The following is a 13397-nucleotide window of genomic DNA, read 5'->3' as shown; positions in this document are numbered from 1 at the left end:
CATCTGTGTTTTATCTTTTTTGCCTTTTTAGACTTTGTTTTAGTGGTCTACAAGTTGCTTGGGGATATTCTACATGGAAGGCACTACACATGAACAGTTTAATTGTGTCTCTCTCTGAAAAGATGAAACAGTTTTATTGGAGATGCTTGCCAGAAGAATCACTTGTAACACTAATGGAGAAAGCTGGTGATAAAAGCCTCAAATGATAGAGATGGTGACCAAAGCAGATCTCCTATGACTATATCCTAGGGGAAAAACAAAACAAACCATTCCCCCCTGCTTTTTTTCTGTTTGTTTGTTGGCAGCTTGAGGGAAAATCAGATGAAGACACAATAGCTTTGTTGTAACTGTTTCTATGTTTTTTCTAATCCAGAGATGAGTACGTCCTCCAAATTTGACTTTTATCAGACACTCTGACACTTTTCTGCCTTGTATGTATTTGTTTAAACTGCAGAAAAAATTGAGCAGTTGCAAGTAAATTATAGATGACAGAGATTTTAAGAGATACAAAGAGTTAGGTAGTACTTATAAACAGTTTCATGTTTCCTCAATGGAGATTGTTGAAAAAGTATACCAAGAGTTAAAAACATGGAGGGAGGTAGAGAAAGAGGGTGAATAAGGATGTATACACAGGGGAGTTTTCTCCAAAAGAGGTGGAAAAACTGATTCCATTTATTCAGCTTACATCTGCTTACGACTGCCATGAATATACACAAAAATTAATCTCACTAGTCCTCTTTTCTTGACCATATCCTTTTGAAGTCCACAGGAATTTATACCTTATAGTAGGAAACAAGGTTTCTTTTTATGAGAGGCTGCTGTCTTGCTAGTTAGCATTGAGACCATATAGTGTGAACAAGCATAACAACAACAGTAATAATAATAATAATAATAATCACAATTTTGGTAGAAAGCAGTTCCTAAGGAAACCAGGTTGTTTGTTATCCCAGGGTTTCCTTTGGTATAAAGGAGTTTGAGATGTCAGGGTGAATGTCTGGACATATGAAAAATATGTCAATGTCACACAGCTCAGAGCTTTTGAGGCAGTTTGAGGCATACCTTGAACAGAACCTCTTCTACACTACCCAAAACCAAATATCAGTATGTGCAGGCCATACCAGTCAAAAAGGATCTGGGAATTCTAGATACTAGGATTTCAACCTTCAGTTTCACCACTATATTCACTAAATAATACTATGTCCTAAATGACCTTGGGGACAAACCAGCTTTTTTAATTTACCAAAAATAAGGACAGTTAGAAGCTTAGATTATTTTAAGAGGAGGACAGCAAGAGCAAGGGATATGTGAAGAATGAAGTGGAAGTGGGGAGGGCCAGGTATCCCTCCAGACACCCATGCTAACCCTTGCTGCTTCCTGTTCCCCCTGCCTTTGTGATACCTTTAGCTGAGCAGAAGTAGCCACGACAGCAGCAGCTGCCAAGGCTCAGGGATGACTCTAACCTCAGGCTTGGTCTCTCACTTGTCTTGGGTGTTGTGGGACTGGATCCCTGCCAGCTGCAATCTGCATCCTGGCTCTTGGCTCCCTGTCCTTTAGGCAATAGCCACTCCTCACTGCTCCCTGATGCTCAGGGACTTTTGACAAGGGCTTTTGACAGGACAAGTGGAAGTGACTCAAAACTGAAAGATGGTAGGTTTAGCTGCTAGGAAGAAATTTTTTACTGTGAGGTGAAGTATGGCAATAGATTTCCTAGAGAAGTTGTGGAGTTACCCATACTGTAAGTGTTCCAGGACAGGCTGAGCGGGGCTTTGAGCAACCTGGTCTAGTTGGGGGCAGCCCTTCCCAAGGAGTGAATTGGCACTCAGTGATCTCTAAGGTACCTTTAAACTCAAATCATACTATGTCATACTATGATTCCATGATTCTATGCATTCTACTATTCTGTGCTTAGAAACCTAATTTATGATGAAAAATTAATTATAATTCATATAGTATTTCTCATTCATTTCTCAATGTACAGTATTACTATAATACTGCATGCAATGTCTCAGTTCCTGTTGGACAAATTATATTTTTCTCTCTTTAAATGCTATTGTTTTCTTTATTTTAAAGTCATATATACTCACATATCATCAAAGATAAGCTTTGTTCTTCTGCAGTCCCTGGGTGTGGTGGACAGAGGTGACCAAGGCTCTGTTTGGAACTGTGGCTTATTGCAGAGAAGAACATTTTCTGAATTGATGTGAATTGCTTTCTAGACAACAAACAGTAGATAACACATTTAGGAATTGGCTAATAACTTAAAAAAAACCCAAGTAACAAAAACCAGAGAGTCTTTGCATTGTGTTGTAAATTGGAAGTTAACTTTCCTGCTATTTCAGCGGGGAGTATGTGTAAGTGTCCTGACATTGATGGCCACAAATTCACAGATACTGCTCAGAGCACTTTGTAAAGGGTTTGAGTTTCAATATGACATACAGCAGAAACTGAGCTAAAATATTAGTAACTATCAAAATACTCTGAAATATAGTAAGTGAAATTATTAAAGAATAGATCTGTTGTCATTTAGAAGATTAAGTTATACCTCTGGCCTTCAGCTTCCAACCAAGCATTGTGCCTTGCTTAGGAGAGCACGGCCAATGTTTGACTTGTTTCACAGTACACTGGTATGTGCCCGTGCTGGATGAATTTGTAGTCCAGGTTTCTTTGTGCTCCAGAGCTCCCTGATCAGCTTGAAAGGTCACTTCTCTGTGCTGCAGTGGAAGCACATGTCTTTGGCAGGGTCTCATGCAGTCCCCCAGCTGCAGCCCTGTTGTTCATGCGGCCTCCTGAGCACCTTCATCCCACCATGACCTGCTGTGGGGGCTACTGTGCACTGGTATGGAGCAAAACAGAGGGCGCCAGGTGGTTTTGGGTTGATAACCACTGCCAAAAAATGCTGTTCCAATGTCAGGTGAGAGGCAGAAAGGCACCAGGGACACATGGGGAAAAAGCTCAAATGGATAAATGCCCAGTGTGGGCAAACTTTGCTTGCAGCTTCTCACAGGTATTTAAGGACCACTTGGGCCTGCCAGTTGGATGAAGGATGGAAAGATGGGATAAAACAAAGCTAAGTTTAACATTTATAGTTCGTGAGCTCTCATCTTCTATATGGCACATCCAGATCAGCTCATCAGGCTAAAGTTTTCAGATGAATAACCAGATACATAAGAATTTTATTGCAAAGGTTGTTAAATGTTGACCAAATGGTGCATTGCTGGGCTATGCAGAAAATCTTAGTGAAATGCATTTGCTAAGGGTGTGGATCATAAAGCAATCACCTTTTACTTTTGATTTCCAGCACATTTGCCTGTGAAGGAATTTAAATTATTTTCAAGATACCCAGTGAAGAATCATAATTATAATTCTGAATGGGTTATAAACTTCTAAATTTATGTTTTGCAAGTTAAAACTTTATGTTTTGTATGTTTAAAACTTTACATTTAATTAATTAAAAATAAATGAATAACTATAATATGTTAAAGGACTTTTTACTGGAGTATTTTATGTAATTGGTTTTTTTCAATTTACTAAGAGAATCTGTGAGATATTCTTGGAAAACACAATTTATGGTAACCTGTTTTTGAAAATGTGTCCAAAATTAAGATTATATTTACTACTTCCTCCTCTGCTCTCAAAAAAAAAGTATAAACATATATGCTTAACAGATAAAAGGGGACCACTTATCCCCACAGCAAAAATTGCTGGAAGATGCCACTGCTACAATTCAGGTAGCTTGTTTTCCTAGTTGCTTAGGCACTAATACTTAGGGTTTTGAAGCCTCTTTTACATCAAATAATGAACACAGCAGATAGATACAGAATAAAAAACATTAATGGCTTTTGTAGCAAGGAGAGAAGCATGGGCAGCAGAGTGCCTCAACAGCTTCTCTAGATGCTACAGCAGTGGGCACCAAGATGATGGTATCCAAATTGCTTCTTCTAGGTATTTCACACAAAGCACAACAGTGTCATGGGGAGGAGCTGACAGTAGTCTGCCCTTGATCACCTACTCTCAGCGTCTGTAGGCTGGAGGGTAGGATATGATTTTAAAAGATCAGATGAGAGAGAGATGGAAATTCCTCAATAAAAAGAGCTAATGCTGCTCACTCTAGCATTCTAATCACAGAACTCATGCAAAAATGGAGGAAGCATCTACTCCTCTCTCTCTGTGCTCTGAAGGCAGAGGCCACAATGCAGGGTTGTAGTACAGCCTTATCTGGAAGAGTGCTCTGGGCACACTTGGTGTGAGCAAGACTCTCTGATAAGGTTATGAATACAACTCTGATGGAACTGAGCTGTGAGGCTGGTGCTGTCACTGGTATAAGCAGAATCTGAAGAAGTTTGTTCTAAGACAGAAGAATTTGTCGGCAGGCACACCCATGGTTAGGCAGTGGCTGAGCAAGCCCTTATACAGAAGGGGCCTTATGCACCATGAATGTAGAGGGCTTGCATCATGCCTAAGCAATGCTCTGGAGGCCTAAAACCATTCGTTTTGGGCCATTAGCTTTTACCTTTTGCTTATGTAGCCTTTGCTATTTGCTTGTGTTACAGCCTGCCCTCTTTTCTTTCTTCTATGCCTTGCTAAACTCCAAACCAGAAAAGCTGAACTTAGAAAATAACATTCATTATTACAACTTTTCTGGTTTTTTTTGCATATCATACTGCAAAACTATCACAGACTGCAATACAAAGTGGAAAATACACTGCTAAGCTTTATATTGTGAACAACAGCATACACTTACATTGAAGTCCCCAGGATGTGGCTGTGACTGGATTTCACCCTTATGTTTTTTGCTGGAGGAGATTGAAGGTAATAGACTGCTGCCATTAGGTCTGCTGGAGGAAGTTAAATCATCGTTGGAATATTTGTGTTTTGATGCATCAGAGAGGGGAGAGACGGGTGACCGAAGCATTTTCTCATTTTTATTTATTGGTATTGCCAAGCTGGAAATGGAAATTACAGTAATGGAGTGTCACAAAGCTGGCTTTGAGAAAGGTAAATGTTTTATATATTACCAAAACTTTGAATTTAAAACCTGCTGGCAGGATAAAGTCTATTGGTATCTGGAAACGAGCTCACAGTATTGGGACCAAGAGTTCATTTACAAATTTGTATCATGTTTCTTCTCTTTCCCTTCAAGGCAAATTGTCATTCTGGAGTTAATATAAAGTCTGTATCAGAGTACTTGAAAAAAAATACAGAGATAAATGGCTACTTGCTCACCATTTCTTAAGGGATAGCTGGAGATGAAGATTAGGCTCTGAAGTGTAAGTTCAGGTTATGGAGCCCTATTTCACCATTACAGGTGACAATTTATAAGCCATGGCAATAAAACCATATGTGAACTAAAACAGGAAATGTGTTTAAAGATGACTGGCTTGTCTTTGTGCTCAGTGCCTAGCCTTTGGTAGCAGTGTTTATACTAATCTAATACAGATTTTGAAGATAAAGAAAGATAGGCTGATAATGCAGACAAAAGGAAACATATGCAAACAGTAGACACAGAGAAATGGGAACTGATCTATCACCTAAAGCAGAAAGCTGTAACACTGACAGTATTTTCAGCTTTCATTTATTTGGGAGAAGTTTTGGATGGGAAGTCAGAAACCTTATAAATATGCCCAGAAATAAACTTCACATGCATTAATTTGAAGAAAATATTTAGCTGAAAATCTTAAAACGACACACACAAAAAAAATGCAAGTTATTTTAAGAAGATAGTTGGCATTAAGACTAAAACTGTGATTAAGGTCAGGAAGACAATTTTAATACTATACCTTTCCTTGTCACATTCCCCTTTATTCAGCCTATTACTTTTTATGGACAATTCTCAGTTCTTTATAGTTACTGTATCAGACAATATACACTTAATGGAATCACAAAAAAGAATACAGTAAAAACCATACTTCATTTCTGCACATAATTTCAGGGAACAGAGCTAATTAAATGTGCTCTTATCATACATTTGTCCATTTATCTGGCAAGTCTTTACAAAGTAGCTGTAAAAGAAGCCATGAATTGTAATTCAGAGCCTTTACTGCTTCAAATGGCATAGTACCTTTAAAACACCATGTCAACTGTTTTGCTTTAATGACCAATTGGTGTTTATGAAAGCAAGACTCCGAGTGTAAAAGATAGACAACTGTGCCCCTCTCCTCCTCCTAAGAAAAAGAACATCTTTGGCATTATGTTGAATGTGCAGGCTGATCCTGTCATTTCTTTTCCTCTTTTCAAACATAAACTCATGCCTTGGCTACCCATGTTTATACATCACTGTCAAAGTGTGGGCCCAAAGCATCCAAGGCAAGCCATGGCTCTTTGGAAGTATACCCAACCCTCAAAAGCTTAGCCCTGAACTTTGAGGAGTAGCTGAAATTTCTACTTGTGCTGCACACATGGCCTTTGGTCACTGAGTAGAGCCCACCTAAACTTAGTGTGAGCAGCAAATCTTATACTGAGAGGCCATGCAGAACAACTTACAGCAGAGGACTGTCAGAGCTGTGATCTGCTGGGAATGGGCAGACTGTGGATCTGATACAGGTGCAAGAGATTGGGGTATCTCTGAGCCTGCAGCCTTTCTTGTCAAACAGGATCTTAGTCTGCCTCTCAGCCTGTAATTCCACAGCAGAAAATGCTTATGGCTGAAGGTGGTCTTGCTCCTCTCACTGCTACCAGCCTCAGCTGTGCTGCCAAAACTGTCTGGGTGGCTTTACTGGCAGATGAATAATACTACTCGGTTAAAAAAACCCCAAAATAAAAGAAGGAAAAAACAGAGAAAAAGAAAGATAAACTAGAAAAAGGGTAAGTAAAAGAGACAGGAGGAGAAAAAGAGAAAAGAAAAGGGAAAGGGAAAGGAAAAAGAGAAAGAGTTTTGGTTTCAAACAAGTTTTTTGAGTATATTTACAGGAGAACCTCAGAGGCATGGTGTAACTGGAGAGGAGATGTGCCAGCATGAGCAGATTCTGGTTGCAAGAGGACCAGGAGGTCCTGATATCTGCACTGCTGGTTTAGTTACAGCCTCAGTAGCCCTTCCTCAGCTGTGGGAATATCAGCATTTGAAATCATGTCCTACACTGTGGCACAAACCACAGAAAGGTCTTGGAAGCAGAGCACACCAGGAGGCAACTGCAGGAACTGAGAGGCAACTGTACATTTCAGAAACTCTTTGTTCCTCTTAATACACAGTTGCTACTGGAAGTACTAAATATAATGTCAAGAAAAACACAAATTGTTGTCTTGCTTCCAGGAGGCACAGAATTAACCCTGTGACACAGCAAGCTATGACAGCCATGCTAGTCTCTGAAAATTAATGCAACATAGAACATATGACACTGGGGTAACAGGAACAGCATGTCTGCATGCAACCACCCACAAGAAAGGAACTGTTCTGGGCATTGTTTTCACTTCATGAAATGTATGTGACATGTGAAGACAAAGAAATTGAATGCATATTTTTGAATAAACACGATATATATCAGTTTTCTTTGGGATTTTTTCCAGTATTAATGACAAGAATTACTCAATCTCATCAAAGATGTGTACAATAGAAAAGCCTACTACAATAAATACAAATATTTTCTTTCTTATTTTGTAGCAGTTTCAACCCAAGAAGTACCCTGATACTACCAGAAAAAAAAAAAACACTGATAACCAGCATGTACCAAGCAGCATGCAGCTGAACTCTGAAACTGTGCATGTCTGACTGCTGGAAGCCCCCAGAGAAATTCAAGTGTGATTGCTCTGACATTGATAGGGCTCTGTGTGCATAAACCATGCCAGTAAATGCTAAATATTCATTTTTTGTTTCATGCCCTATATCCTTTGAAAATCTCACTTTTTAAAAAGTCCTAAATTCCTTCTCCTGGAATACTTACTAATTACACAGAATGGAATGCTTGTAATCTCAAAAATACTGATTCTCAAATATATTCTGGAGCTGAGTATTGCAGGCATTGTTATGAATATTTTTTCAATCTTTTCCACAGAGCTGATATATAATTCTTTTTATACAGCCAGACTTAAAGCTTGCAACTTGTAAGTAAAGAAAGCAAAGAAAGTCTAAGAAAGGGCTATAAGATGGTTGTATATGTGAATTGCTGCCTACAGCACAGTGTTAGGGAATATGTCTTGGACAATCACACTGCTCTAACTATAATTACTTGTTCCATGAGCCTCACACTTGAGCTCACAACTTCTTTTGCAACAGGACAAAAATGCAAGTACGTGAATGTGTCAGGAGCTACTAATTTCATCATTAAACCAGAAGAACAGAGACTGCAGTGGTTAATTTTTCAACATAAAATGCAATCATTAAAAAATAAAGGAAGGAAAGGAAAAAAATAACACCTGACAATAAACTGCAACTAGTTGCATGATTCAGTGGTAACTAAGAAGGAAAAATCTTACCTATTTTCATTCATATTGCAGTGATTTGCTGTTGTGATGCTTTGGGCAGAGGCAGCTAATCGTGAAGAACTCTCTCGCTCTAAGTGGGTCTTCTTGATGTCTCTGCACTCTTCCTCATTCTCACACTGAGTGAAGAAAAAAGTAATAATTTTTTATGGTTTGGATTTACTACAGATCCAAAAATATTTCAACAAGTCAGGGATGGTGTTTTCTGTCATTTTGTTACAAATGATGATACTTTCTTTGAGTATACAGCTAACATGGATCAGAGACAATTGATCCATGTCTTAAAAAACAAAATTTAAGAGGCAGCATGTAAAGAAAGGGGTACAATATAAAACTTGGTTTCCACTACTTTCCCACTTGAACCAGGGAATTCAGATACTAATAAAAGAAGGACAAAAAAAATGAAGAAAGATAAAACAATATGGAAGACTGCTTTGGATAAATGGTCCTCAAAAAATATACAGATCCATCTGCACACATACAGTAGCTTAGAGGGCAACGGATGATTGGTTGCACAGCAAAACTGTTCAGAAATTGAGCAGATGGTGATTCCAGTTCAGAATGACTTTTGGGGGCAGATCAGTACAAACAAGCCAGAAAGCCTGGTCAGACCAGAAAGCTTCGGCCATGGAGTGGAGGGGGCTTTCCCCTTGGCCCCAGAAAGGGAGTGGGAGAAGCAGGGCAGAAGGGTGGATGTGAGCAGAGAGCTGTGCCCATCCAAGCACGGTGACAGTGCTGCTGAGGAGGGGGCAGTTAATGGACTGTGGTCCTACTCCTACACCTAGAGCCCCAAAGGAAATGGGGCCACCAGGGCGTGAGGGAGCCAGGATCCAGGATCCAGAACCAGTCAGGTCCCAGGTCTCTGTGAATCCATCCCTCACAAAGCCAGGGCTCCCGTCTGCCACTGAAGGGCTTGCCTCTCGCTGACAGTCAGAAGGGAAAAAAGATGCTGCCTCTTCTTTTACCATATACGCAGCGGTACTGTGTCGACTACAAGGCAGCAGACAGTTGTCCCTTCGCTGACCTGAGCATCATTTCCAAATGCTCAGGTTTTGAGAGATGCCTCAGGAGACAAAATTATGCTACTATAAAGGCAGCGCCTTCGCTAAGGCACGCAAAGGCACACACACAGCAGTCAACGCTGTCTCCAAGGAGCTGTGATCCCTCGAGGCCAGGAATTCCATCACCTTCAGGGCTGGCATTTCCTCCGGGGTTTGGCCAGTCCCTGCGTGGGAAGCAGGGACAAATCCCAGCTCTGAAAGGCCAGCCTGGAGAAGATGCTGCCATCGAGCACGGGACGTGGGTGCAAGCGGTGTTAGCCTCTCACTTGCTGGAGGCTCCCCAACCCCTGTGATCGGTTCCCCAGCAGCTCACCTTGCGTTTCCTTCTAGATTTCGGTAAACCCTTCTCTGCGGGGGGTTCAGCACTACTACCCTGCGGGAAGCTGGCCGCCTGGTTTGCTCCGGCGCTCATGGCCAGCGGTTCTTCGGGCAAACGCTCTGGAATCCTGGACAAAAGAGCCAAGTCAATGTTGACCCACAGCGACTTTACCTCATCACTGTCTTTCAGAGGAGACAGGAGCTCATTCCTACCGAAAGGAACCAGGGTGTAAAACTGTTCCTCCAGCTCCTTTGCTATTTCACTACTAGTCCTGGCATTAATAGAGCCAAAGGCACTGCAGCCGCCGTGGGGTTTGCTGGCGGTGCCGCTCCCCGCGTCCTTGGCACCCCGCGGCTCAGGCCCGGCTGCCGCTGGCACCTTGGGCAGCGGGCGCTCCTCCCGCTCCGACTCAGAGCCTGAGTCGGAGGAGGATGATGAGGACGAAGACTCGGTCTCGATGAACTCCTTGGATTTGGGCGCCGTTTTGCTCGGCCCTCGGGCCCGACGCTTCTCACCAGCTGCAGCCGAGCGGGGCTCCCGGCGGTGCCCCGCTCTGCAGCCGCCGCCGCCGGGCCGGGCCCTGGGCGCCTCGCCAGCAGCGCCCTCAGGGAAGCCGTGGCTCCGGGGGGGCTCCTCTGCGCTGGGGCAGGGGGCGCCGTCTCCGGCGGAGTTCCTCTCGGCTCGCCGCGGTGCCTTCTTCCCTGCTGCCCGCCTCGGCGGCCCGCCGTCGGCAGCGAGGGGTGACTTCTGCCGGCTGCCCTTGCTGCCTGGCGCTTTGTTGGCGGTCCTGGGCCGCGGGCCGTCCCCGGCGGCGGCGGCGGCGCGGCTCTCCTCGCTGCGATGCTCGGCCGGGCCCTCAGCCGGGGTCTTCTGTCCTTCCTGCCGCTCTGCCTTCACGCGGCCGTAGTACGGGTGGGCTTCCAGCGCCGGGCCATCGGGGTGGGTGAGGATGGGTGCTTTGTGAGGGGTGACTTTGTTCAGCCACTTGTCCAGCTGCCACTTGTTGGACGAGGGCGGCTCGGGCTGAAAGGGAAACAGACGGCAAAGGGCTTAGTGCCGTGGCCCTGCTGCCCCCACCCCGGCATCCCTCTGGGACAGCGAAACCCCGCATCCCTCCGGGCACCACCGAGATTTTCCTTCGGTACCCAGAAGAGCCGCCCCAGCCTATGGCAACCCCTCGGCACTGGCCCTGCGTTGCAGGACAGAGCTCATGCCTTGCAATCGGGGATGTTTTTGGTTTCAGAATGGGGTTTGGAGATGACAGGGAGAAGGGCTTCTGTGATGCCTCATTTCCAAGGGTGATTCACAACAGCACTACTGCCACTGGCTCTACTGGGAGACACTCGCAAGTTTCCAAATAGAAAAAAGTGCAATGGCGATAGGAAGGGAGGAAGACAAGGCAGGGTACAGCTGAGGCTAGGGGAGAATAGCCATCAGGAAAGCTAGGGATGTGCATTGTGTGTCCTGTGCCATTGCAGTAAATACAGAAAGCATTTAAGAAGCATACAAAGTGGCGTGTGGTAGGGAGTTGGAGGGCTAACCAGGCGCTTCATGTAACCTGTCTTGTATTGACATTATAATCCACAAACATTTGTTGTGTGGTGGTGCTGTCAAGGGCTCATTTTGTGAGTATTGTGTGGCTGTTAGTTTTTCTTTTAATGTCTGTCACAACACTATCAAGTTATAAGAGCACATTTAAAACATAATGGTGTTAGGACAGGGAAGAAGTGGGATAATCATGATTTCAAATTTAACCACAGCTGAGACAATGTTATTTCAGAACAATGTGTGACTGTTTTCTAGAGCTTGCAATCAGTAATTTGAATGTAATAAAATGAAGAGGAGAGGCAAAAACCCCAGAAAAAAACAGATGATGGAGTAGACGGCTAGCCATAACCTAACTCCACAAAAGCCATAGTGAAAAATTTCCTAATTTCCTCAGATGGAACCAATATTTGGTTCACTAGGCCATTGCATGTGAATAATCAAAAACTGTGTCATGAGTCGAACGTGAAAACCATCAGTGCTCTGGAAGAAAGTTTGCTCAAGAGACAATATCCACAGTCTCTAACTTAAAAGAATATCTTACTTCTTGTTTAAAGTAGATGCCTGAGGGCAACACAAGTTTCTTGTACAGCCAAGGGCGCCTTCAGAATCACCCACTGAGGATTGTATGCACTCTACAAGGAGCAAAGGCTCCTAAAATAAGCAAAAAAATTAGACATTGGAATTCATATGATAAAAATATTCCTTCTAGCTAAAGTGTCTAATTTACTCATTACTGAGCTAACCCAGACCTATGGGAAGTTTGTGGGACTGGCTTACATTTATGTTTTTTAAAGCATACTCCCTAATATCTTACATGAAGAATTTCTTTTCTGAGCTGTAAATCTTGAAAATGGATGGTCAATATTTCTCTTGGATGAAGCTGTATTTTTACAGCCCTTAACTCTTTACTAAAAATGAACAGCATTTTTTTTATTGCTGTTGAAAATACAGACAGATATGTTTGATGCCATTCACTGTGCACACCCTGAATTTACTAGATATATAATAAAAGGTTCACTATACATGGAAGTCTTTCCACTGTTCAGAAGTATTTCAGAAAAGGGGATACATCAGAAGCATGTGGGGAAGAATACACGTCTGCCTGCAAGGGTAGGTCAGAGTGAGTGCTGCTTGGAAGTTCAAAAAAACTTCCAAATTCATCTGTTACATCCCATTCTGCCTCTTTATGTATCTTGTGGTTCTTGAAAACGGTGGCTCACAGACTTCAAGGGATGACAGTAGCCAGCAGGAAACACTGATTACATGCTGCAGCATCATCACCTGGCTGTGCAGGACTTTGCTAGAGTAGTATGTCTGCTATTTAGGCATAATACCTATGGTCCTACCAACCTATCCACCAACTATGAAGTTTATTAAAAGGGATCAACAGTGTTACCAGCTTTACTGGTTTTGTCAGGAGTTTCAGGTGCGCTTTTGAGGTTTAGTTAAATAAAAATTCACATCCTTGTGGTTTCTGAAAAAAAACCCCAAGATCTGTCTGCTAAAAAAATCCTTTAAGATTCATCTGATAAAAGTAAAATGTCTGCAGCCTATCAGGTAACTTAAAAGAATCCAAACTTTAAAAATTGGAATTTTAAAACTTTCCTCACTAATTTTGGGCCTTGATACCATTTCTGAATATTTGAGATTCTCAGTGTACATGAGTGATGCCAGTTCATTTTTGGAAGTAATTTATTCAATTGATTGTTCTAACTGAAAATTACTGTACTTTGAGATCACATTAAAAAAAAAAAAGAAGGCACCTTGCAAGAGAACAAATCATGACAGCCAAGAATAGATAGCAGGACTGGTGAAAAAATAGACTGGATAAATTCACTTGAAAATTTTTGGCCATCCATTATACATGCCTAATTGTAATTATTTGTGGGAGAAAAAGAAAATCCCTAATTTCCGCTCCACGCACCATTCTATGGAAGAAAAGTTGGCTTGTTGAATTGGAAGTTTTTCAGCAGCATGTAAGGATATAAATACTTATCAATATATATCCAGAGTATTGTGATACCAAAATGCTCTCTGCCCCTTGGTTTTGATGCATG

The 13397-nt window shown here is 42.3% G+C and overlaps 1 protein-coding gene across 1 annotated transcript in view; it reads right to left on the bottom strand.

Moving 5' to 3' along the window:
* Positions 1-13397, bottom strand: part of AFF3 (ALF transcription elongation factor 3) — a 316925-nt gene that overhangs the window by 27326 nt on the left and 276202 nt on the right. The window contains exons 11-14 of the mRNA XM_058019201.1: positions 9787-10815; positions 8407-8531; positions 4742-4943; positions 2085-2212 (exon numbers count right to left, since the gene is read on the bottom strand). Of these exons, the coding sequence (XP_057875184.1) occupies positions 2085-2212; positions 4742-4943; positions 8407-8531; positions 9787-10815 (1484 nt within the window). The remainder of the gene's footprint in view (positions 1-2084; positions 2213-4741; positions 4944-8406; positions 8532-9786; positions 10816-13397) is intronic.

Source organism: Melospiza georgiana, chromosome 2 (assembly GCF_028018845.1).
Source record: "Melospiza georgiana isolate bMelGeo1 chromosome 2, bMelGeo1.pri, whole genome shotgun sequence".
Taxonomy (NCBI): domain Eukaryota; kingdom Metazoa; phylum Chordata; class Aves; order Passeriformes; family Passerellidae; genus Melospiza; species Melospiza georgiana.
Note: the sequence above shows the minus strand (reverse complement) of the source record. Positions and strands in the feature narration are given on the sequence as shown.